Source organism: Ceratotherium simum, chromosome 34 (assembly GCF_057802395.1).
Source record: "Ceratotherium simum simum isolate JZ-2026a chromosome 34, ASM5780239v1, whole genome shotgun sequence".
Taxonomy (NCBI): Eukaryota; Metazoa; Chordata; class Mammalia; order Perissodactyla; family Rhinocerotidae; genus Ceratotherium; species Ceratotherium simum.
The window spans coordinates 15,801,061-15,826,866 of NC_141933.1; the positions used below are offsets into that span (position 1 = coordinate 15,801,061).

The following is a 25,806-nucleotide window of genomic DNA, read 5'->3' on the forward strand; positions in this document are numbered from 1 at the left end:
ATTAGAATTGATCTTATGTTTGTAGTATAATTTTATCCACTGCCCAACATCTCTGAATTTCTGGATCAAAAGGAGCTATTTTGTATTTAGTTTAGATACGAAATTTGGTCAATGAATTGACCATTCTTGGTACATCAGTGGAATATAGACATTAACTTTTTTCAACAATAAATTTAATCAGATTCACGTGTTTATGCATTTGGGCCAAATCTGGCAACTCTAGAAAACTCAGACATCTAAGAATTGACGAACCAGTCTCAGGAGGAAGTAACTTCATGGTCAGTAGGGTGTTCTGGCGTATTCTAAGCACTTATGTGATCATTTTGTAACGCTTCATACACATTTTTTATTATAGCATTTATCACTTTGGGGGATAATTTGTAGATCTGGCTGTCTCTACCCTCTTAAAATGTTAGGAATCAAGTTATTCATTTCGTAACACCAGTTCCTGGTACACAACTGGCTTGTATGCAAAGCCAGCTAGGAGGAGAACAAGAAGAAGAGGGAACCAACACTGAATACATTCCACATTCCAGAAATGGTGTTAGTAGGGCTCTATATGTCATTTAATTTTATCTTTTCAGCTCTGTAAAATAGACACATTAGGTACTACACGATCTAGGTGTTTCATAGAGAGTAAAACTGAGATTTGCAGAGTGTAAGTAATGTTCCCAAGGCCACATCCCTTCAAAGTTGCTAATAAGTGAGTGACACCTGGACAAATGGAAAAATTATACCCTTATATACACTTGGTGTAAATAGTCACCTTAGGTTCTTCTTCTAAAAGGCTGTATTAAACCTATAATCTGACACATTTTTTCCTCTCTTTCTTTTAGGGTTAAATTCTATCTGTCTTGTTTCTACTAATTATTTTTGCACATTAATCCCTAATTGAAATTTGATTGTACCATGTATGTTACTAATTAGTAATACTTACCTACTTATAATTGCCTGTTTATACGGTTGTATTTACCAGTTCATGCTTTTATCCATGATGTTTCTTCTGCCTGCTATAATAGTAGTAGTAGTCGTAGTCATAGTAGTCACAGTAGTAGTAGTAACAGCTTAGACTTCTTGAGTACTTGCTGTGTAATTGACATTATTCTAAGTGTTGTGCATGGTCTAAGTTGTTCTACTCATCTACCTTAAAATTGAAAGCTGTTTTTCCCACTTGGAAGACGAGGAAGCTGAAATACAGAAAAGTTAGTTAACTTGACCCACTGTTTTGAGAAGACTGCTTAATATTATGGATTTTAGACCATACCACCTGGGTTCAAATCCCATTTTTGCCACCAGATTTGTTACCTGGGCAAGTAATTCATCTCTTTAAACCTCAGCTCCATTTAAAGTAAAATGAAGGTAATAATAATACTTGCCTCACAGAATTGCTAAATGTACTGAGTTAATATATGTGAACAGCTTAGAACAGTTTCCTGACACACAGTAAGTGCTATGTGTTTGCTATTATAACTAACAATCATTATTATTATTTCTTTAGACTCCAAGCCACAGCCCATGAGTTATCATCTCCAGAAAGCCTTCCTGAGTCCCTGAATTGGGCTAACCACACATCCTTTCTACTTTCAAAGAGCCCTAGGCATACATCTACTTGAGAAATACATTATGATTAACATATCTTTGGATATAGGTCTCTCCCACTAGGCTATCCTTAAGGAAAAGGGCTATAGCATATCCTTAAGTATTGTTAATCCAGGAGAAATGAATGTGACAAGATTCCAGAGTCAGCAGTGTCTCTTGGGTTAAGAAAGCCTCTCCTACTATAACCACAGCATCCACAATAAGCGATCAGCTGAGCTACCACTGGAGGTAATCACAACAAGATATCTATGTAAAGTGGCAGGAGATCTAAGGCTTGATTGAGGGCACAGAGTCTCCAGGCGAGAACAAAAGCAATGCTTCCACCTCCCCTCCCCACAAATAAAGCAAAGGTATAAATGATGGTGGAAGATGGAAAACATCAGACTATGAGAAAAAATAAAGACTCACATGAAGAGAAAACTACAAAAGTTTTCTTCAACCTTTTAAAAAACTGTTTACTTAGTTTTCGAGTTGCTGAAAAATGCCAGAACATCACTAAGAAGGGGCCAGAAATCATGAAGTTTCCTTTAGGATCCAATGGTTGAAGTGCAGCACCCAATAAAGGGCCCTCCTGAATTAGAAAGAAAAGTTTGGGTATCTCTAAAGCAGGGCTCTGAATCACTGTATGTCTTCAGCTAGTATGAACAAGCGGGTGAGGGGTCCCTCAGGGATGGCAAATGTATTTGACGGGGCTTGTCAGCATTATATACCAACAACTGATATAATATTTCCTATATATTACTTTCTGTTAGATAAGCTTTTAATGTATATCTTGGCAGGAATACCTGTAAGATACGGCAAGTAGTGCAAAAGAGTCCTATTAACGTAATAGAGTGTACCATGCAGCAAGCAAGCTGAAACATGCCCCAGAGTCATAATGTGGTCTCCTTTTGGCAGCCAAAGTCGTCAAGGACATTCCAGTGTCCTTCCATACCATTGTAAATGAACAACCTCAGTCAACCAACCCCTACCCACCAATCAGTCCAACTTCTTGCACATGAGCTCCTGCTCTCTACAGGAAGCTGACATATGTGAGCAAGAGACCCTGTTCACACTCAGTTCTCATGATAGTAACCAAATAGCATTATCTTGTGTTTGTCATCTTGTCATAGGTACCTCGCTTGATGATTTCCAAGTACTTTTGATGAAGAACATTTCAGAGGTGACTGAATTCATTCTTGTGGGGTTGACACATGCCCTACAGATGCAGGTCCCTTTGTTTATAATCTTCACTCTCATTTACTTCATCACTCTGGTTGGGAACCTGGGGATGATCATGTTGATTCTGTTGGACTCTCGACTCCACACGCCCATGTACATTTTTCTCAGTAACTTGTCCTTGGTCGACTGTGTTTATGCCTCAGCTGTCACTCCTAAGGTAATGGTGGAGTTTCTCACAGGAGATAAGATCATTTCCTACAATGCATGTGCTGCCCAGATGTTCTTCTTTGCAGCCTTTGCCACCAGTGAAAGTTTCCTCCTGGCCTCAATGGCCTTTGACCGCCAGGCGGCAGTGTGTAAACCCCTGCATTACACCACCACCATGACAAGTACTGTGTGTGCCTTACTGGTCACTGGCTCTTACATCTGTGGACTCTTGCAATCTTCCATCCATGTTGCCTTTACTTTCCACCTCTCCTTCTGTCATTCCAATGTTGTTAATCACTTTTTCTGTGATATTCCCCCACTACTGGCTCTCTCTTGTTCTGATATCCGCACAAATGAGATTGTGCTCTTCACATTGGGAGCACTCAATATCTCTTTCACTCTCTTCGTTATCTTGAACTCTTACCTGCTCATTTTTATAGCTATCCTGAGGATACACTCAGCTGAGGGACAGAAGAAGGCCTTCTCCACCTGTGCATCCCATCTAAGCTCTGTTTCCATCTTCTATGGGACAACCATCTTCATGTACCTGCAGCCAAGTTCTAGTCATTCCATGGACACAGACAAAATGGCATCCGTGTTCTACTCTATGATTATCCCCATGCTAAACCCTCTGGTCTACAGTTTGAGGAACAAAGAAGTGAAGAGTGCATTCAAAAATGTAATTGGAAAAGCAAAGTCATCCTTAGGCTTAGCCGACTAATTAGAAATAGCATGAAAACTATGTGAAATTTCTATGGGACTTCTGGTATCTATGAATATTTTTTGAATTTTAATTATTTCTTGTTTTAATTTCTTTGAGTAGTTCTCTCTCAAATGAAACTGGTTCATGCTTTTGGAATATGACTGGGTAGGAGAAATTTTAGATGTCTTTTTCCAGAAATAGAATGTTATTTCTATCTTAAGATCAAGATTATAATCCCAAATACTATAAAATCCCACCTACATCACTCTATTGGTCTAAAATGATTTGCAAGTAAATCTAATAAGTGTACATACCAGAATTACATTTTCAATTACTAGAATTCTAAAGAACTCCATGATTCTTGTACGTAGCATAGAGGCGTGGTTCTCAGACATTCATCCTCCTAAGAATGACCTTGAGAGACTATTGAAATATAGAATCAGAGTATCTAATGCCAAATAACCTAATTTAGTATATCTCTGGTGGAGCCAACAAATCTGCAGAATTATCCCTCATTAGCTACATATACCTGGATCTTGAGTTTAGTTAGCAAGAATGTCAGTAGTTAGTTTAGATCATGAGGGATACCATGTAAGCTAAATCTATTTAGTTCCTGATTTCAGAGAGAAAAACACAGTTCATAATGCGAAAATATACCCATACCTATTCCTTACTTGAGTTCTAATAGATAAAGTTCACATAAGAGAGTCTGGATAGGGAAGAGTGCCTGCATTCTTAAAAAGCTTCCCCTGGATTTCAGATGATGTTGGTGTTCAGATCACACTTTGGGAACTGTTTCCCTAGAGCAGTGGTTCAAAAGCCTCATTATCAAACCAGCAGCATCAGTATCACTGGGAGTTTTTTATAAATGCCAATTATAGGAAGCCCACCGCAGACCTACAGAATCAGAAACTCTAGGAGTGCAGCTAAGCTACTCGTGTTTCGACAAGCCCTCCTGGTGATTCTGAAGCATGCTCAGGTTTGAAACCCCTGGACTCAATCAACCTAGAAATTCTAGCCCAGATCAATGGTTCTCAACCTTGCTGCACATTACAATAGTCTGCAGGAAATTTTTAAAGTACTGTTGCCTGGATCTCACCTCCACAGAGTATGATTTAATAGATCTGGAGATAAGACCTTGGCACCAGGAGATTGTAAAATGCTGTCACTTCCCCAAGCCTGATACATAGAAGAGATTGAGACAAAAAAGATAGCATTCATTTAACATCTAGTGTCTGCCCAATTATTGGCATATGCTATCTCATTCAGGTCCCACAATAACTCTGAGAGGGTCAACCATATAGAGAGGAGGAAATGGAGGCTCAGACATGGGTAGATGGTGTCAAAGTGAGAATTTTGAACCCAAGCCTGCAGGACTCCAAAGCACATCCTTTCTAGTTTAGTTCAGCTAACAATTGTTTAACACCATAGCATACTGTAGTGGGCATAGAGGATAATAAGATGGAAGAAACTCTCTTTTATCAAGTGTTACTAATCTTGTCAGTATAGCACAATTATCTTTGTAACTAAAGCATTAGAAGGACTGAAAGAGACATGAAAAAGTCAGAACGATATTGACCTTTTTATATATTGAAACTATTTAAGTCTCCTTCAGTGTTGGTATTCTGAAGACTCTCCAAATCCCCATTGCTCATCACAGCTCTAGGTAGGAGCACATTAAAGCACATAGGTTTTTGAGACCCTTGGGGGTATATAAAGGGGATTGGAGCCCTTGTGTTCTGTCCATGCATTGCTAATACTTACAATGAAGCCTTTGTTATCTGGTAAGACCTGTCATCCTTGTTTTCTGGAAGGTTTGTGCTATATAACGAGAAGTGTCACTTGGATAAAGAAGCTTAGCTGGAAAATTTAAATGATCCACTGAATATCCACTTTTCGGAAAGTTGAAGACCACAAACCTTAAAGTCTGATGTGCTCACCTTCACCAAATCCCAAATGTCCCATTGCCTCACTGAGAAGAAATAGGAAAAGAACAGTAAACCATCAATGCATTCTGAGAAAGCCTCTATGCCCTGACCTTTTAAGTCCTGGTGGGCTGGTGTGGGATATTAGTCACATGGTTGTGGCATATACAACAGGCAAGTGTAGACACAATTAACCATGTCTAACACCCTGTGTTGGTCAGTAATAGAATAATGTAACAATTCACCCATCTGCTCTCAAATAGGCTTCTGTAACTTTTTGATAACAATGAGTAATGAATTTATACAACTAAAAGTTTTTGTCTGAATTATTTCTGGGAGTAGAACCTACTTAGACTGAATGTTTGTGTGCTCCTTAATTTCGTATATTAAATCCTAAAGCCTAATGTGATGGTAGTAGGAAGTGGGGTCTTTAGGAGTAAGCAGATTGAGTATCTGGTGAATGGGATTAATGCTCTTATGAAAGACATCCCAGAGAGCTCCCTTGCCCCTTCCACCATGTGAGGACACAGCAAAAAGACAGCCATCTATTAACCAGGAAGTGGGCTCTCACCAGACACTGAATCTGCCAGTACCTTGATCTTGGACTTTGACTTCAGAACCGTGAGAAATAAATTTATGTTGTTTATAACAACATAAATAATCAATCTATGATATTTTGTTACAGCAGCCCAAGCGAACTAAGACAAAAGCATCAGGAATAGCAGAATGAGCTCAAGCTCTCCTCCAAACTACTAACTGTGACTTTGATTCTAACAAGACACAGAACAAAGATCAACAGTGAGGGGAAATCTTTTCAGATGGGCTACAGGGGAATAAATAATATCCTTGGTCATTCAGAGGAGTTCAATCAGGCCAAGATCTAGTTTTCCCCAAGTTAAAAAATTATCTCTGGAACTGGCATCTAATGGAAATTATACACTCCTAAAGGCTGGTATTAGCTCACATGTCAGCCCTCTCGTCCTCTACCAGGCTTGTTTTTTTTGAGTAAGAATTGTTAAATGCTTAGTCAATGAAAAATTAAATGAATGAATGAAGAAATGTGTGACTGGATGATTATATGAGTGAATGAACTGAGACTGAATAAATGAGTCAACATTGAATTGGGTCCCTAATGGCTAATTACAAGATTCAAGGTCTGTTTATTCTATGTGCCCAAAGAGAGGACACCTCTCAGATCACCCCACCATGTTCTCTCTTCCCTCATCCCGTGGAAGTACAAACCATGTTCCTTTTCACTAACTAAATCCAATGCTTACATCTTAGGATAGAGGTAGCACACTTCCTGATTTCAATCTATATTACAAAGATATAGTAATCAAACCAGTATGATATTGGCATAAAAACAGATCAAATAGAAGTGAATATGTGAAAAGGAATCATTTTAGCCTGAGAAATTATAAATAAGAGAATATATGCATTAAAAAAAGAAAGAACAAAGACTATAAGAGGAAAGAGTGGGAGCTAGGAAACCGTTGGAAAAGGCTGCAGAAATTCAAGCCTAAACGAGAGCTGTAGCTTTGGAGGTAGGAGAAAGTCCGATTCTCGATCCATTGGGAATGTGGAGCTGAAAGGATTTGCCGATGTTGTGGGTGTGGGGGTGGAAAAGAAAGGTGACTTAGGCAATGAGTTGTCATTTAACTCAGAGGGGAGAAACGGCAAGAGGAGCAGGTTAGTGAGGAATATCAAGGGCTAAAGAGGATTTCATGAAACAGTAGAGTTCCATGAAAAGTTTTGAAAAGTTAAATTTATACATACTTCTTCACATCAGGATTCTCAGAGTCCTTTAATGCCTATCTCCATTGTGGATCAAAACAGAGAGAATATTTAGTGTTTTCCAAATGTGCTTGACTATGTATACATACATCTATGTAGCTATTAATCTATCTATGAACACATGTATCTATGTACATATGTTTGTGTTTGTACGTGCGTGTATATACATATATATATATATGTATTCATGTTTGGTATTTTGGCCATAAATATCTTTGCCCTAGACATCTTTGCCAGAAGTATTTTTGCTGCAAACATTTTCACCATGTAAACAATTGGTCGTAAGACAATTTTGCCATAAAAGATAAAATAATAAAAAAATAAAAGAGAGACATTAAGAAGAACATAATGAAACACGTGGTACATATCTGGACTCCATTTAAATGTTCCATCACATGCCCAGTCCTTATATTTCACCAAATAATCTAAGCCAGATTCTGTGCCAAATACCAAAATTCTGTCCACATCATGTTCTCCACTATCAAATAGTAAAAAATTTTCACCATTTTCAAGAAATTTATACTCATAGGAATCATGTAACCATTTCTTTTTGGGGGGGGTATTGGATAATAGGAGGAGCTTGATTCTTCTTTTGCCTCTAACGTCTAATATTGTGAGATAAATTTGGTCAAGACAACATTAAAGAACAACAGTTGTATCTAAATTAGCTAAAGAATCCATAATTAATGCTCTCGAAGACTGTTGTGAATGACTAGCCACCTCTTTCATATTTACCATAACTTGGTAAACTGTTGGTTTTGATGGGTAGGAGAGATGACTGTGCTCACCAAAGGATTTGCAAACGGATATGTTATCATTTTTTAATATAACATGCAATCTGGATTTACACTGTCTTATTTCACACTTTCAGTAAGTTTTATCAACGTATTTTTGAGTTGAAACCAAACTGTCAACCAGTTATTTTGTCTTTTATGGCAAAATTGCCTTATGGCTGATTAGTTATGTGGTAAGAATGTTGCTGCAAAAATGCTTGCAGCAAAGATGTTTATGGCAAAAGTACCCAGAACTCTATCTATCTATGTATCTATCTATCTATGTATCTCTATCTGTCTATCTATCATCTATCTATCTTTCTGTGTCAGGGAGGAGCATTTTATGGCTTTAGTAATCTAAAAAGATTATATAGGAAACCCGCACTTAGAAGATTTTTTCCCAAATTCTGTTAAATGTCAGGTCTCTCTTACATGATTGAGGACAAGGATCTTTTTTTTTTAACGATTTTTCAATATTATCCCCCAGAGCTCAGACTAAGATTTCAGCATATAGCAGGTGCTCAATAAGTGCTAGCTAGCTTCCTTGCTTGCTTAACAGTGCTTAGCCTGATGCAGGCATAACAGTCTTGTAACTGAGATATATTCACAGTTCTACAGTAGCTCACAGGAAAAGCACCCTATCCAGAGGTGCAAAGAGGATGAAAATCAGGAATAGTTCCTGGATAATTGATTCCTGAGCTGAAACCTGTAGATATTAGAAAGAAGAAAGGAAGAAAAAGTCATCCAGGCTGAGGGACTTTCCATGATTTCAGGAAAGACAAGACAGTATTTGAGGGATTGAAGAGGGCAGAGGACTGGGAAGAGATGAGCCCCTATGAAAAGCTAGATACACTAAGTGAAATAAGCAAGTCACGAAGAGACAAGCACTGTATGGTTCCACTTACGTTCAGTAAAGAGAGTAGTCGAAATCTCAGACACAGAAGGTAGAATGGTGGTTGCTGGGGCTGGAAGGAGGAGGAAATAGAGAGTTGTTTAATGGTATGGAGTTTCACTTTTGCAAGATGAAAAAGATTTCTGGAAATAATGGTGGTGGTAGTTGCACAAAAATATGAATATGCTTAATATCATTGAACTATATACTTAAAAATGGTTAAAATGGTAAATTTTGTGTTATGTATATTTTACAATAAAAATTAGAGGGAAAAAGAGCTAGTCATAACATAGGGCATTCTATGTATATTTTTATTAACATTCACACAAACCCTGCAAGTTGTCAGCTAAGGAAACTGAGATTTGCAGGTTTACTTATTAAGTAAATTTCCAAAGGCCAGAGAGCTGCCACATGGCAGAGCCAGGATTCAAACATAGATGGAAGGACCTTAAAGCCTGTGTGTTTTCTCATAGGAATAATTAACTCAAGAATTTCCTTCACAGTCAGTGCCTTTAGGGGGACAACATGGGGCAGTAGAGATTTTCTGAGGCTTCTCAAATCATGCTTCATAGATGTCCTCCCTCTCCTATAAGTATAGATCCAGACAGAGTTTGAGTATTTGTGTCAGACACTCCAACAGAATTGTTCCAACTAACCTGTCTTTTCTGTGTAGGTCTTTGTAAAGTCTCGACTAAGTTGTAAAGCAGTCGATATAGATTCAAAAAGCAAAATCCAAGAACCAGAGAGCGTAGGGTAGACCCAACATTCTAATGACTAATCTTGCTGGGTTGAGGTCTTAGTTTTGCCCTAAACTAATTAATTCTAATTCCTTTATGATTTCTCTTTTTAAGAATATAAACTTTTTGGCCATGAAAAATAAATTTCAGTGTATGGTAACTTAGGAAATTAATGTCAAAATGAGTGTTAGTCCATCATTCCATACTGAGGTTATTTGAAAAATAGTAAGCGTTAAGATTTAGTGAATATTTATTGGAGCAGGCACTATACTAAGTGCCCTTCATTTATTTTCACTATATCATCACAGAAACCCTATAGAGAAAGCACATTTATTACACTCTTATGTTATAGATGAGGAAATTGAGGTATAGAGATTTTATGTAAAGTGTCCAAGATTACTTTGAACTGGAGCAGTATGATGGCAGAAAACATGCTCTTAACCACTCTGCTATGCTGCCTTGACTTTATCATGTATTGAAGACTCAGATATTCATGAGTATTTTCTGTTTTTTTGAATTGTCTCTCTATTCCTGCACTTATTTTTGAATTGATATAATTTTAATATATTATATTTTTATTACATATTATAATTTATGCTATAATTTAATATTCAGTGCAAGCCTCACCCTTGTTCTTTTTGAACATCTGTTTATTCTCTCTTGGTTATTCTTCCAAGTAAACTTTAAAATCACCTTATGAAGTACACACATGCACACACAAACACACACATATACACACTCAAATTCTCTTGGAGTGTTTATCAGATGTGCACCAACTAGATGCATTATTTTGAAGACACATAGCATTTTTAAAATATTGAGCTTTCCCATCCAAAATAAAAAACTATAACTATTGCCTTAAATTTGTCTTAGGATTACATTAAACTTATTGATATTTTATATTTGTTTGGCTATTGGAAATAGAAGGTTCTTAATAGTTATTGCTGGTAGGGAGAAAAACTTTTATGTTTTATGTAAAGTAAAAGTCCTTTCATCCAAAGCAGTTTGGGCCAGTGCTTGATCATTTAATTGAAAAGACAGTTACAAGGAAGTTAATTCTAAAATATATGTATTCCTTAAAATCTTAATTTAACTTAAAACATATAATTGCACATTTCCCCCCAACCCCAGCCTTCCGATATACGACCAAGCCTTTTCTGTGTGTATGCTTTTGGGTGGCTGATTATTGCAAACTGAAGTGTTTCTTACATGAACCAACTCACAAATCATTTTCTACAATTTGCAATAACAGCCTTAAACATGGAATGAAAGTATAAAGACATTTGTGAAAAAAATGCATGCTGTATCATCGTTTTATGATTTTTCCCTCAAATATATACAGCAGTTCTGCCCATCTTAGCTAATTCATCAGTAAATTATTATTTGTTTGCAACTCACTTTTATGAAATATTTCCAAAACATTAAGATTGATTTGCATTGAAAAACTCCTTTTTCACATTCATAGGTCAATATTTCATACACTATTTTATTAACTTTAGCAATATCAAGTGTACTTGGCTTATTCACAGTTGGAAACAAATACAATTGACTTGAAAAGCAAAAATTTCCACTGGATGGAGTATTAGTGCTCAGAGGTAGAGGAGTGAAGACTACTCGCCTAGAGTTCAGTGTGCTATGGACACCCAACAGTATATTTTATCAAGGGAAAGGAGAACAAGGAGGTTAAGTACCCATCTGTTAACTATTGGCCATCTTAAGAAACTTCCTTATTAGTTCTAACAACTTCTCAGTTGGCTGCCTTGGGGTTTTCATAGGGACAATCAGATGTCTGTCATCTTTTTTTTATTGAGGATTGTGGTTTATTTCATATTTTAGAATTTCTTTAAAAATTTGGGGTAAAAGAAGTGATCGTTTTTATATGACATCATATTTTTTTCCTCTCAAAAATATCTTTTTGTTTCCTAACTCAATCTGAACATCTTTGTATTTAAAAGGGGATATATGCCCACTTAACGTTTATTGTCCTAATTGATATGTTTCATCCTGCTTCTGACAACATTTTTTAAAGATTTTTGTTCTACATAATTTCTCATTCATTTTGGTTCTTTTTTTTTAACTATAGCTTCATTCTTTCATTTTTCTCTTTAATCTTTGGAAAAGATATATTATATATTTATATTATATATTTGGAAAAATACTTTCTATTTGTGATTAATATTAAAGCAGTTAATATTAAATGTTTAAAAATATAAAAAGGATAAACGTTTCTCTAATTTGCCACATCTAAATAATAATGTGGATTATACTGAATCGTTTTTCACATAGTTTGAGGAAATTAGAACAATTTTACCTATCTCCCCTTTCTCTTACTCATTTCTCATGTTTCTATATCAGTTGAGATTTACATCTGATTACTATCTAAAATTGTTTTTCATAGTGAATTTTTCAAGAATTATATTTGAAATTTCTATTCTTCATAAAACAATATTTGAAATAACCATTTAGACATAACTGTATTTTACTGTTTTAATTCCCACCACTGTTATATCGCAAAATATCCAACACAATTTTTATTTGGATTAATTTTTTTAACAAACTAAATTATTTGAGTTATTGAGTTATTATTTCAGCATGAATGTAGCTGATATAATTCCAGAGCCTTTGCAAATCTGAAAAATTCTTTTTGATGTTATTATATATGGATGATAACTTGATTGGGCATAAGATCTCTTAATCAGAATGTATTTTCCTTAAAACATTTTGCATAGTGATCACCTCTTGAATTTTTGTATCATAAAAAGTATATTTTAGATACAAATCTGCCAGAAAGTGGTGACTTCGTGGAAAGTGGTTAGTTTTTCTTTTTATTTCCCCCCTTCTATGGAATTTCTAGTTTCCTCATCATCTTTCTTTATCTCCGCTAGCTCCACTCTTGTTTCTGCCTACCATGCATCCAGTGTTTTTACCAGTCAGTATATTTGAACTCTCAAGTCTGGATTGACAGTAGAAGTCTTACAGAAAATACTCTAATAAGGAAAATATACAAGTGGAATATGTCAGGATAACATTGGAATAAAGCTGTGTTCACAGTCCTGGATGAGACCACAACATCCAGATTAATATGAAGAATTCCATCATTCAAAGTTTCATCTGTAAAATAAATGTTTACAGTTATATAACTATGAATTCTTTACAATAGCAAAGAACTAGCACCTGTCAACTTGTATCTAAAGGCTGATGTTTAAAGACTTTTTAGAAATCGGTTTCTTGGTTTTCGGGAACATACATATGAAGAATTCTAAGACCTATTATTCCGTATCTTTTATTACTATTAGAATCTCAATGACAATTAGGTAATTCCCACATTAGAAACAAAACTTATAATCCTTTATTTTCTTTAAGCAATAAAGTGATTCAGCAAAAGAAGGTTCAGCACTTTTTGTTCTTCTTTTGCAGGAGACATGTTTGCTGGGAGCCCTGCCCTTAACCAATCCGGCCCCACTGAGTTTGTGTTCCATATGTTCACAGCTGTCCCTGAATTCCAGGTCCTCCTCTTCCTCCTCTTCCTCCTCCTCTACTTGATGATCCTTTGTGGCAACACAGCCATCATCTGGGTGGTGTGCACACACAGCTCCCTCCGCATCCCAACGTACTTCTTCCTCTCCTACTTGTCGTTTGTAGAGATCGTCTGCACCACCGTTGTGGTGCTCTTGATGCTTTCTAACATTTTAGGGGCCCAGAAGCCCATTCCGCTGGCGGGCTGTGGGGCCCAAATGTTCTTTTTTCTCACCCTTGGTGGTGCTGACTGTTTTCTCTTGGCAATTATGGCATATGATCGTTATGTGGCCATCTGCTACCCACTGCACTACACCCTCGTCATGACCCAGAAGCTGTGCGTCTAGATGGTGGTTTGTGCCCTAAGCCTGGCCCTCTTCCTTTCCCTGCAGCTCACATCCTTAATCTTCACCCTGCCCTTCTGCGGGCACCACCGCGAAATCAACCACTTCCTCTGTGATGTGCCTCCGGTCCTGCGGCTGGCCTGCGCCGACATCTGCGTGCACCAGGCCGTCCTCTATGTCGTGGGTATCCTGGTGCTGACCGTCCCCTTCCTGCTTATCTGTGTCTCCTATGTATTCATCACCTGGGCCATCCTGCGCGTCCGTTCTGCTGAGGGCCGCCACCTGGCCTTCTCCACCTGCTCCTCCCACCTCACTGTGGTCTTGATGCAGTACTTTTACTGTACCCTGGTCTACCTGCGTCCCCAGTCTAGCTCTAGTCAGTGGACGAGGATCTCCAGTTTGCCCTCGTTTACACCTTTGTCACCCCCTTTATCAACCCCCTGATTTACACCCTCAGGAACAAGGATGTCAAAGGTGCTCTGATAAAGTCCATCAGTAGCAAACGAACAGCTGAGGCTCTCTGAAGGTTTAGGTGGACTTGAAGGAGGTACTTCAGCATGTGACAATAGTGAAACTCTTACACATAAATGCCAGATTTATATTTAATTCCCCACAATGTGTACTTTTGTTAATTCTCTGTTCCTATTACACTTAGTTGCTACAGTTTACTCTCATTTTTTTAAACTTCCCTGAAATGGTAAAACTCTAAAAGTGGACAAGGCACTATAGGCTATTTTTGTATGTTTAGCCCCATATTGAATGGTTTCCATTTCCTCTGAAGCAACTTCATTATATTTGAAGCTTCCTCCTTAGGAGCAATGGTACTGATTCCTTGAACAGTGGCTCAGATGAAGAATGTTTATAAGGATCTTTCACCTATGAATTTCACTTAACCTAATATGCCTTATTCTTGTATTTGCCATCAAAATATGACAGGTAACTGCTTGGTCAATTTTCCTATTTCCCTCATTAAATGTATTTCCCATATAACAGGGGTCCCTGTGTTTTTATCTAATCTGTGCTCTGATAGTCAATCCAAGAATGTATATGTAGGTCAAGAAAAGTGGAGCAGAGACTACCCTTGAGTCTATTTTCTCTAAGAATTAACATGCTTTGAGGGTAACAGCGAGATTTCCAACACTAAAACCTCTAAGCTGTGGGGAAAGAAGATTACAGCATCAAGAGACATGGTGAAACTCTCTAGAGAGCATCCTCATTGGAGAGAAGATCTGGATACCCAACATGGAGTGGAGGTAAAACCAAGGTCTTGAGGTGAGCTGCCTTTGTATATAGACAGTGCATGATACAAAGAGTAGATTAATAAATTCTGGTTGAAATCATTATTTCATTGATGCTGTGTGTTCTAGGACACTTTAGCTGTGGCTTCAAGTCCATTTCAATGTAAGGAATGTCACATCAGCAACAGGAAATGACTAGGCTATGCACAATGGACAAACATTTCACAATGTCATGAATTGCCTGGCTTTTATCAGATCTATCTGAAGCAAATGAGAATTTTTGTACGATAGTCTGTAATTCAAGTGTATGTATAGGGAAAGAGAGGGTGGCCACAGTTTGAGAAGCATCCCATTCATACCTTTTGAATAGAAGTCACTCTCTCCATCATTGCCAGATCAACTGATTTCTCAAGAGAAACTGTGTACCTGAATTAAGTGCTTGCTTAAGTTCAGGAATGACTCTCCCTCCAAGCTAAACTTACTTTTGTTTCCTTAAAACTAAGCAGTGAAGCAGAAATTTCCCAACTTCAAGGGACTTGGATACCAGATAAAAAGGTGTTTTCTTAACTTTTTATTCTCTACTTGAGCAACATTACATAATTTTCTAATTGCTGCCTTCTAACTGTGAGATAATTATTTTTCATAGTCCAAGCAGAGTTGGATATGCATTTTTGGAGGAAGCAGACACAAAGGGTTTTGCCAATAACTGGATGTCTACTTTAGAGAGGTGGCTTATTGCTCCATACATAAGCACACCTGGGTCAGATGCAATTGAAGATAATAACTCCAGTCATAACCCAATTATCTCATTTTGGTCATATTTAATAAGCTGTTTGCTGTCCAGATTTCTCATGGGACTCCTGCAAGCATTACATCTGTTACAAATAATATTCTGACAAAAGTGAATGCAGATTTCATGTGATATAATTAAGCAAAATAGAAAACAGTAACAATGTATATCTACATTTTTTTCTGAAAAAAGTCTAGTAACATATGGTGAGCAATGGGGTCTTTGAGTCTATAAAGGGGAATTTAATCAAGGATTTTCTAGAATAATAAGTACATTTTTTAAAAACACTAAATGGATGAATTCTATTGGGAGGGAGGTGGATACACATATCTGCTTCCAGGTTTGAAGCCCATTTAGAGCTTGGCATCAGAGCATACGTAATTTTTAAAATGTGAGGATTTACTAATTTATATAGAGAATTAATTATGTCAGGAAGGATGAGCATATTCTATCACCTAGTTTCCAAAATAACAAATTCCAGTCCTCCAGACTTTAGAGAATCTACTTTCAATGTAAGTCCTATTCTTTATTCTTTTTAAACTTATCAATTTAAATTATTATGAAACAAGAGAAACTAACATCTTGAAATCAGGAATGGATTGCCTCCTCTGAAAAAGTACTGAAATAAGGACATTTTTCAAGCCCCAGTGGTCAAATGCCACCTTGGAGCCAGGACTGATGACTGCATCCTTTGCGCTCATTATGCACATTATCACTGAGAGGACATCTTTTGGGGCAGTAGGCACGTTGCAATCACCTCAGCATCCCTTTTTCACGTTGCCCAGTGCCCTGCACACAATATGGACTCGACAAATGCTGGCTTCATGTTAAAATGCAATAAAAATCAGACAAAATCAGAATGACAATATATTTTTTCCCAGATAAGTCAAGTGTGCCCTTTCCAGAAAACTGAAGTTTGTCTCTCAAAAACAATGCTTTTCAATTTAATCATCTTAAAACCATCTCCAAAATGCACCGGAAGTGCCTGGCATGGCACATAGAAGAAAAATGTTGCTAGAAGGCAGTCCAGTCTGCGCATTTCCACCCGAAGCTGAGCCCCACATGAGTTCGCACCTCGTGTGAGGTGTTTCGGTCAAAAGCTTGGCCTCGCAAAAGTGGTCAGGTAAAGCAGATTCTGGGGTTTCTTCTTAATCATAGTTTTGGAAATAAGTTCATAAAGTATAAATGGCAGTAGGGGAGAAAGAAGTATATAATCTATACTACAAAGGGAAAATTGAACACTGCCCATAAAAATATGTTGAACCTCTCCATGACATTTTAAAATAAAGCATCCCTCCCAAATTTGATAGAAAAATACACAGTCACTGCAGAAAAATCTGGAAAACATAGAAAAAGAAAAAGAAGAAAAATACAGTCAGTAAACAGGTGCATTAGAAGGTATTGATGTTTTCTAGCCCAAACTTCTGGTTTAATTCATGAAGTGTTGTTATCCTCCAAGCAACTAAATCACTTGGTCACTGTTATTAAGTGCCTGCTGTGTTCCTGGTACTCTTCTGGGTATTGGGGATAAAAAGATGAACATATAAAGTTTTGGAGGGAGACAGACAAATGCCAAGATAACAAAAATATTATATGGCAAGAAAGATATATATTATACATATGTGATAAATTAAAGATATATATAATAGAATATGTATATTCATGTATATATATATAGTACATGAAAGGTTTGGTGGTAATCATCATGCTCTTTTGTGTGTTTGTGTGTGTGTGTGGTTTCAAAGCCCTCTCTCTTTTTTTTTTTATGGTGAGGGAAATTGTCCCTGAGCTAATATCTGTGCCAATCTTCCTCTATTTTGTATGTGGGACACTGCCAAAGCATGGCTTGACGAGCAGTGAGTAGGTCCATGCCACCACAGCATGGCTTGACTAGCAGTGTGTAGGTTTGTGCCTGGGATCCAAACCTGCAAACCCTGGGCCGCAGAAGTGGAGTGGGCAACTTAACCACTGTGCCACCGGGCTGGCCCCCATCATGCTCTTAAATGGAAAGAGAATTTACTGTCAATTAGTTCTGGTTAGAGAAATCCTAGCTATCTTGTAGTGTTAATTTCTTGTTATCTTCATAGGCAACATCTAAGCAGAGCATTTTCAAGGATTGAATACCTGTCCATTCTCTTTGCACATTGCTTTATCTGAGTATTGATGCTGCCTATTCCCTGTATCGCAGACATATTTTAGCAGAGTAGTGAAGTGGGGAAGCAGAATATATTGTAATTGCTAACAAGTGATATCTCTTCAATATAAATGATTTTTCATTGGAATGATGTGTGAAATTCCAAAATATTAAGTTTTTTCACACTCACCAATAGTCTATTCATAGATAAAGTCTTATTCTAGAGTTAAATACAGGGAGTTCTGGATATTCTTACAATGCTCAAAAGATGTCAGTTTGTGAACTAAATCCGGCTTGCTGATGTTTTATTTAGCCAGCACAGTATTTTTTGTTATTGTTGTTTTGTTTTTTGTTTTTCCATGAATTTAAGTGCTTTGGGGAAACCCATGATCTTTTAGGTCTAATACAATCTCCTTACCATCCACTTAAGTGTGCCTTCCTGGTGCCTTTGTTTGCATTGACTGCTTCTACTTTGAAGTCATCTGGGTTTAGAACTACTCCCAGTGTTCTTGCATCAGCCTTGATAACTAATAATAGGCAATTCCATATATTTATGATCCTGATTTGGGACCAAAATCCCAGTGATCTGCCTCTCAGCTTAGGAAATGACAAAGAATCTGTATAAGTTTAAATCTCAAAGGTATTATGTTTCCATTATAGCAAACTGTGAGGAAAAGCTTTTAAGATTTTATTTTACTAGAAACTCATACAAAGTATTGTTTCAAATTACGCAGTCATTTTCTGGTCTTAGAAATATATTGTTTCAAAAAATTCTCACTCTAATCAGTTTTAATCTTTAAAAAAACGATTAAATCCTTAGTCTGTTGAGTTATTGAAAGCAGTGTGACATTCTTTAAAAAAAATGGATTCTTATTCTCTACTCATTTTCTTTAAGGTCATAAAGAGTAACTAGGTTTTATTGCTAGATTGTCAGAGGGTAGTTTTGGGTGAAACAAGAGTTGAACTGGTCTTATTTTTGCCACTGACCTGTTGAGCACCTCACACAAATCAGGTAACTTCTCTGGATCTCAGTTTCTTCATGAAGGTCTCTGACAAGAGGATTTCCCAGACACTTTCCTGAATGGAAATGCTTAAATCTTAAGATTTTGTTGTTTTAGACACACTGATCTTTTTTTCCAAGTTTGAGTCCTTTAGTAGCTCTATCACATTTTCCCTCTGTTTAAACTTCTTTTTCCTCCAACTTTTATGTCTGGCTTCTCATCTTTCATGTTTCACCTCCTCAAAGAAGATGCTTTTGATGATCCTATTCCTATAGTCACTCTCTATCCTATTAATCTATTACATTTTCTTCATGGAATTTATCACTATCTGATGATATCTCATTTACTTATTTCACATATTTCTTGTTTATTTCATCAGCTACAATGTAAGCTCCATGAAAGCAATAATATTATATGTCTTATTCTTCTTCGTACATCCAGAATTTAGAATAGAGATGGGGACATAATATTACATAAATATTTTGTTAATCAATCAATTCATTAATGATGAGCCAAACTCTAAATGGGTGAACCCTAAGACTGTGTATTTATCACCTAGAGTAATTATCACATCTCAAAGAGAACACATCAAAAGTTTGTTCCATTGTAAAACATCCAATAGACCAAGGGAAATGTGGGAAAGGGAACTGCATAGGAAAAAGATTTTAAAAGTTAACAAGTTTTAATATGACAAAGTAATATCTCAGCAGGGGCGGAATAAAACCTATAAAATCTCTATGGTACATTGAGTGAATATATATTCTTTATTCAAATTCTGGAAGACTACAATAAGGGAGTTATTTAAAAATAACAGAGGAGAGTTAAATGTCTGCCAAGTGTTCCCCCTCAAATTGTTCCTTTATCCATAGCTAAGGTTATCAGAGCCCCCCCCCTTTTAAGATTTAGCATTTCTCTGACTCCAGTATTGCCAAGATCTCCTCCCACTTACATGACAAACATAGACAATCACTGTATATACATTCCCAGTCCAAGCCCTGTCCACGACATCTCTGCAAACACCTGCCCTTTAGCCTCCCTTGGACTAGTGTGTGCACGCTTGGGGTGTACTGACTTCCAGAGGAGGCCCATCCCAGCCATGCAAGCTCAGGGTCCCAGGATCCTGGAATGTAGTTTTGAAGTGGGAGGTGAGATTATTGCAGACTTGGAACGGGCATGTTCTCTTGACCCTATGAGATCCTTCTCCAGTGAGAAGAAGCTTGCCACAGTAGAGTTCATGCTTAAGAGCAGTCCTACTTGATGATAATCTATCAAGTGTGTCTGATAATTACTCACCAGTCCTTCTGGATTTGGAATCTTAACCCAGCACCAGCACTGTGATAGCCATCCTCCTGCTTGAAGGAAGTCATCTTGATGTCAGCTGCCTACCCATCTGGATTCCTGCATCTCTCCTCATCAACCTTATGCATTTTCTTTCTACCTGTTGGATTTCTGTGCAGCGCAGACTCTGTGTAATTGGCTTCTGCTTCAGTTTCCCTCTCTAGTCATCAATTCTTTACTGGAAATAGAGCCCTTCCCTTTATCAATGTCCACCCAAAGGGGATCTAACACCTGCTTAGCACTTGCCAGTCCCCTAACCTCTAAGAGAGGGAGTTGAAATGTGGTCTTCAGATCTAGTCTGCCTGGAGTGCTGAATAAAGAACTGGTTGGCCAGGACCAGAATACATTATTAATTATCAGTGCTAATGCAGGAGAATGGTTCCACCATCTCTCCCTCCACTGTCCTAGTTAGTCCACCATTAGCTCTCATCTTAATTACAACGAGTACCTCTAATGGATCTTCTGCCTCCATATTTGATTCCTACGATTCATTCTCCCGTCAAAATCTAACCTCCCGTGACTAGAAGAGAATGGATGATTTCCCAAAAGTGTTATTTCCACAAATCTTCCTTTATTCACCATATATCTCTCCATTTGTATAACCTACAGAATATTTGGCAAGAAATTGTTAAAGAAAAAAATTACTGAGCTCCTATATCTCCGGGTATGGAGTACTTGGAAGTAATATCCAAGGAATGTCATGGTGGTCATCATCATCACTACCAACACCAACATCTTTCCCAGATTAATAAGAACAAGAAAATGTCAACATATTTCAGATCTTATTGAGGGAAAGTCCTCTCCTTAGGGATATTATGATAAACCTTGGACCTTCAGAGATCAAAGTCCACATTAAGAACTTTCTGCAAATGGGAAGTAACCAATTTCCTGCAGACCAACAATGGGTTTGGAGTATAGAAACTTCACAAAGCAAGCACAAGAGGAACCTATTGATTAGAATAGTAACTTTCTCCTTTAGCACCAGTTCCTTAACAAGGTGGCCATGAAAATGTGCCACTCAGATCTCCTGTTGCAGGGAGGATTGCCCAGATGCTGAGCTGAATCCACCACTGTATCCATGCCAGGCCACACTGCCCACAGTCTACTCTCAGCCAATGATAGACTCTGTTAGGAATACTAAGGCAAATCTATTCCTGAACGTGCAGGACTCCTATGGCCAGTGACTTTGGCTGAGGACACCACATTGACCTGGTTAAAACCCTCCTAGAGTCTGATGCTCTGCCTATCCAACTCTCCTTCCTTCTCTTCTTCTTCCTTCTCTTCCTCCTCCTTGAGAGTCAGTTCTACATCACAGTTCAACATCTCTCCCTGCCTCCTCTGGTTCCTTTCCCCTTTTCTCTGGTAGGCTTTTACACCACTATCTCTTACACATCTAATCCTGTCTTGGCATCTGCTTCTTGGAGTATCCAGATCAAAGCACTTAATGACAAGGAACTGGCAGCTCACATCAGACCTTCTAATATGTCATATTATGTTGTCTATATTTTAGTTAGGCGTAAAGTAACTCTTCAGCGAAGTATACAGAGTCCTATCAGGCTGTGAATTCATTATTTTTAGTTAGATGTTTTTCCCTCATAAAATTATTTGATAAAGAATCTCTTCAATTATATATACACACACAGAGATAGATGATAGATAGATAGATAGATAGATAGATAGATAGATAGATAGATAGATAGATAGGCAGATAATAGAGACAGAGATAGAGATAGAGATCTATAATGAAAGAGAAGAGAGTGAGAGAAGTAACTAAGAGTTTGGGCCTTATAGATGTCCCAACAATGTGAACAGAAAATTTTATGGAATGATGACTTGATAAATACAATTTATGCCTGGGTGTACAAAAGAGGAGACTTGCAATCATGCAACTATATTTCTTAATTTATGTGATCTCTTATATTAATTTGCTGTGTGCCATGTCAGCGTGGAATACATAGATGAACATGTTCAAGCTTGTCACAGTAAAGTACCCACTGTATTATCTGTTGGACAGTGAATTCCTAGAATAGGGACAGGAATTTGGGCTGTCAGAAAGCTTTTAAAAGTGCCTAATACGAAATGGTGGAATGAACAAAAACGTGTGCTGATGCAAAGCTGAGTTCCTACAGAGCAGTATATCTCTAAGGGCCGTCAGCTGGCTTCCTGCATCAGAATCACCAGCAGGAATTGGGGAAATTGTTGCTCCCAAGGCCCCATATCCAAAACCACCCAATAAGAACTGCTATGAAGAATGGAGAAATGTCCATTTGAAACAGCATCCAGTGGCTCTATGTAAACCAAAGTTTATATATCAAACATTTGCAAATCAAATATTCTTTTAACATTGACCCATATTACGATACCAGAGCTTACTTATCTTTATTTTTACTGATCCTCCTTGATCTTTGTTGATAAATTTGAGGTTTCAGCTCTTGAGGTCACATCTCAGGTGACTCTCTGGGAAGCCTCTCTCTGTGAATTTTTTATTTTTGTTTTGTGTTCGTCTAAATGAGGACATGAAAGTTCCCAAGAAGATGGCGTGTATAGGAACTCCACAAGGAATTTTTCTGCATTGATAATTGATATCCCCACTCACATTCTTCAATTTATTAATTTTTTGTTTTTAAGTTTCATCTTGAAAAATACCAGCGTTCTGGAAGGAAAGTATGCCAGTAGGCTTGACTTCTTTCATTCAAATTCCCTTTGGGATTAATTAAAGTCAGTCCCTGAAAATCAAGGAGAAAAAGTAGAATTATTGAAGCAACAAATTATTCATTCCATGAAGTGCTTGGACCATCACTACAGCATTTTGCAATTGTTGCTTTTTAGAATATAGGACATGAGAAAGACATTCTTGGTTAATAGAATATCTGAGTTTCCTTCATTTACTTCTCCAAGTGTTTTTTCCCCCGAGGTACAATGGATGGGAATGGGGGGATGGGTGAGATTGGGGACAATGGCTCTACCAGTGCACCCATGCTCTTACAGGTAGCTGTAACTGGGATGCAAACCGACGTCAACACCATCTCATAGTCTGAGCACATTCTATTTTGCTGTGGTCCGCTATTTTGCATTCATGTGTGTGCATGTTGATGTGTTTCTGTGGGTGGTATGGAAAATAAAGATACTTCTGGACAAATGGATGTCCTCATGGAGAAAAGCTGAAGAAGACACTTCCCAGCTATGATATATTTTATCCCATTTTAATACACACATATTGCCATAGGCTGAATTTTGTCCCCCCAGAATCCATATGCTGAAGTCCTAACCCCTCAGTACCTCAGAATGTGACTGTATTTGCAGATAAGGTCTTTAAAGAGGTAATTAAATGGGCCCTAATTAAAATTAAATGGGCCCTAATCCAATATGACTAGTGTCCTTATAAGAAAAAGAGATTAAGGCACATACATATGGAGGAAACAACGTGTGAATACACAGGGAGAAGATGGCCATCTACAAACCAAGGGGAGAGACCTCAGAAGAAACCAACTCTGCCAACACGTTGATCTCAGACTTGTAGCCTTCAGAACTGTGAGAAAATAAATTCTGTTACTTAAGCCACCTGGCCTCTGGTACTGCATTATGGCAGCCCTAACAAACTAGTACACTTATCTACCAAACAAAACTTGCAGTACCACTCTCTGATTAATGTAGCTTAGAGGAAAAATGTGTTCATCACCTAGTGTATAGAGTCATTATATATGTTATATTTTTCAAACATACACATATAGTAACAGAATTTTCCCCCTCCCCCGATAAGTGACTTTTGCAATAATTCTATGCAATTTCTTGTTCCATAATAAATTCTCTAGACCCTTATTTGAAGTCAGGAAGTAGCAGGCCAAGATTTTAACCTCATGAGTGCTGTATAATGCTGTGCTTCACTCCTTGAGGTACCTGACCATACAGAAAAATTATTCAAGAGACTAGAATGAATCTTGTATATTTTCATAGTCATAAGTCCTCTGTCCAGCTCACCCCAACAGTTATGTCTTGGTTTCTTAGCTGTAGGACCATTCACTTGTTCCTTTAATCTCCCAAACAAGGATTTTCACAGACAACTTGCCTCCAAAGAATATTTTCATGAAGACAGGAGTTATTCTATTCAAAATGAAGAGTTGATAAGGAAGAATTGTTGGTGTTTCCTTAGAAATGATCTGAGAAAAGGATGCTTTGATTTTAGATAACCATTCCTAATTCATTTAACTGAAATATCTTTACAGCAGTGAGAAAAATGCATCAGACAACCTTAGATGAATGGGAGGAGACTTAAACACATATATCCCAGTTAGCTACAATTCTGTGTTCATCTACCAACCTCCTGATCTTTGTCTTGAGTTGAAAGACTTAATGCCATAGAGTTCCAGACCTGAGTCTTGAACTATTTATTCACTAATTCAACAAATAGTTTTGAGCATCTTCTATATGTCTAGCTCAGTGCTTCTGAACTGGGGGCAATCTTGCCTCCCAGGGAAACATTTGGCAATGTCTGAAGATATTTTTGGTTATCACAACCAGTGGGTAGGGGCTGGAGCTACTGTCATCTAGTGGGCAGAGTGCAGGATGCTGCAAAATATCCTACAGTGTACAGGAAAGCCCTCCACAATGGAATTATCCAGCCCCAAATGTCAACAGTGCCCAGGCTGGAAAACCCTTTTCTTATATATACAATATACATACAAGTTGAGGAAAAAGAGACTCTGTTCTTGCCCACATTGAGCCTCCACACTGCCAGGAGAGACAGAAGTTAATCAAACAGCACACAAATACATGTAAAATTGCAGCAGTTATAGTTACAATGGTGGAGGAGTACATGAGATTCCAAAAGGAACATTCCAAAAAGTGCTTTTGACTCTAGCATGACCAAGGTCAGGGAAATCTTCCCTGAGGAAATTATGATAGAACAGGGATGGAGGAAAAGGCAAAGGAGTTACTTTGGTAAAGAGAAAGGGCATTCCAAGCAGAGTGAAAAGCATGTGCAAAGGCCCAGTGGTGGGAGAAAGCATGGTAAGAAGAAGGGACTTCAAGAAAGACACGGTCACTGAAGCAAAGAGTTGGAAGGAGGGTAAAAGTTAGTAGGGGTCAGAATTTATATGGCCTGGTAAGCTATGTTTGGGTCACCTTCATCATAAGATTCAGATTTTGCTTTCTCTAAAGACTAACTGAGAGCAATGTGGCTGGATGCAGCCCGATGTAGAGGAAAAAGAATATGCTTTAGGGTCAAGCAAGCTACCTGCTGCATCTATCCTTGGGCAAATTACTCAAATTCTATCAATCTTTTTTACCTTTGACTTCTACCTGTAAAATAGGGATAAGACTCACTTTGCAGAGTTCTTACAAGGATTCAATAATATAATATGTAAATGGGATACCAATGGTACCTCCTTCTTAGGATTGTTGTAAGGATAAAATGAGTTAATATATGTAATATGTGTGAAACATAGTAAGTGCAATGTAAGACTTCGCTATTGTAATTATATAATGCTTGGCATGTGGTAAACACAATACATTCTACTTAATATCCCTTCCACTCCCTTTCTCCTCCATTTATTGGCACTGAGGATACCTCAGAAGTCTCTGAACATCTCAGGTAGCTCAGTCCTGCCTGGCTGTTGGGAGCTGACTGTCCTGCCCACACACACACACACACACAC

General features: G+C 37.7%; 1 protein-coding gene and 1 pseudogene across 1 annotated transcript; both read left to right on the plus strand.

Annotated features, from left to right (window-relative positions):
• The first annotated feature begins 2,740 nt into the window (after positions 1-2,740).
• LOC106799987 (olfactory receptor 5B12-like) lies at positions 2,741-3,688 on the plus strand. The gene has a single exon (XM_014793106.2). The coding sequence runs from the start codon at positions 2,744-2,746 to the stop codon at positions 3,686-3,688; it is 945 nt and encodes a 314-aa protein (XP_014648592.1). The 5' UTR covers positions 2,741-2,743.
• Positions 3,689-13,213: 9,525 nt separating this feature from the next.
• Positions 13,214-14,175, plus strand: LOC101395011 (olfactory receptor 10Q1-like; annotated as a pseudogene).
• Positions 14,176-25,806: the final 11,631 nt, after the last annotated feature.

Coding starts and splice junctions, on each gene's coding strand:
- LOC106799987 (XM_014793106.2), top strand. CDS start 2,744: ATGAAGAACATTTCAGAGGTGACTGAATTCATTCTTGTGGGGTTGACA.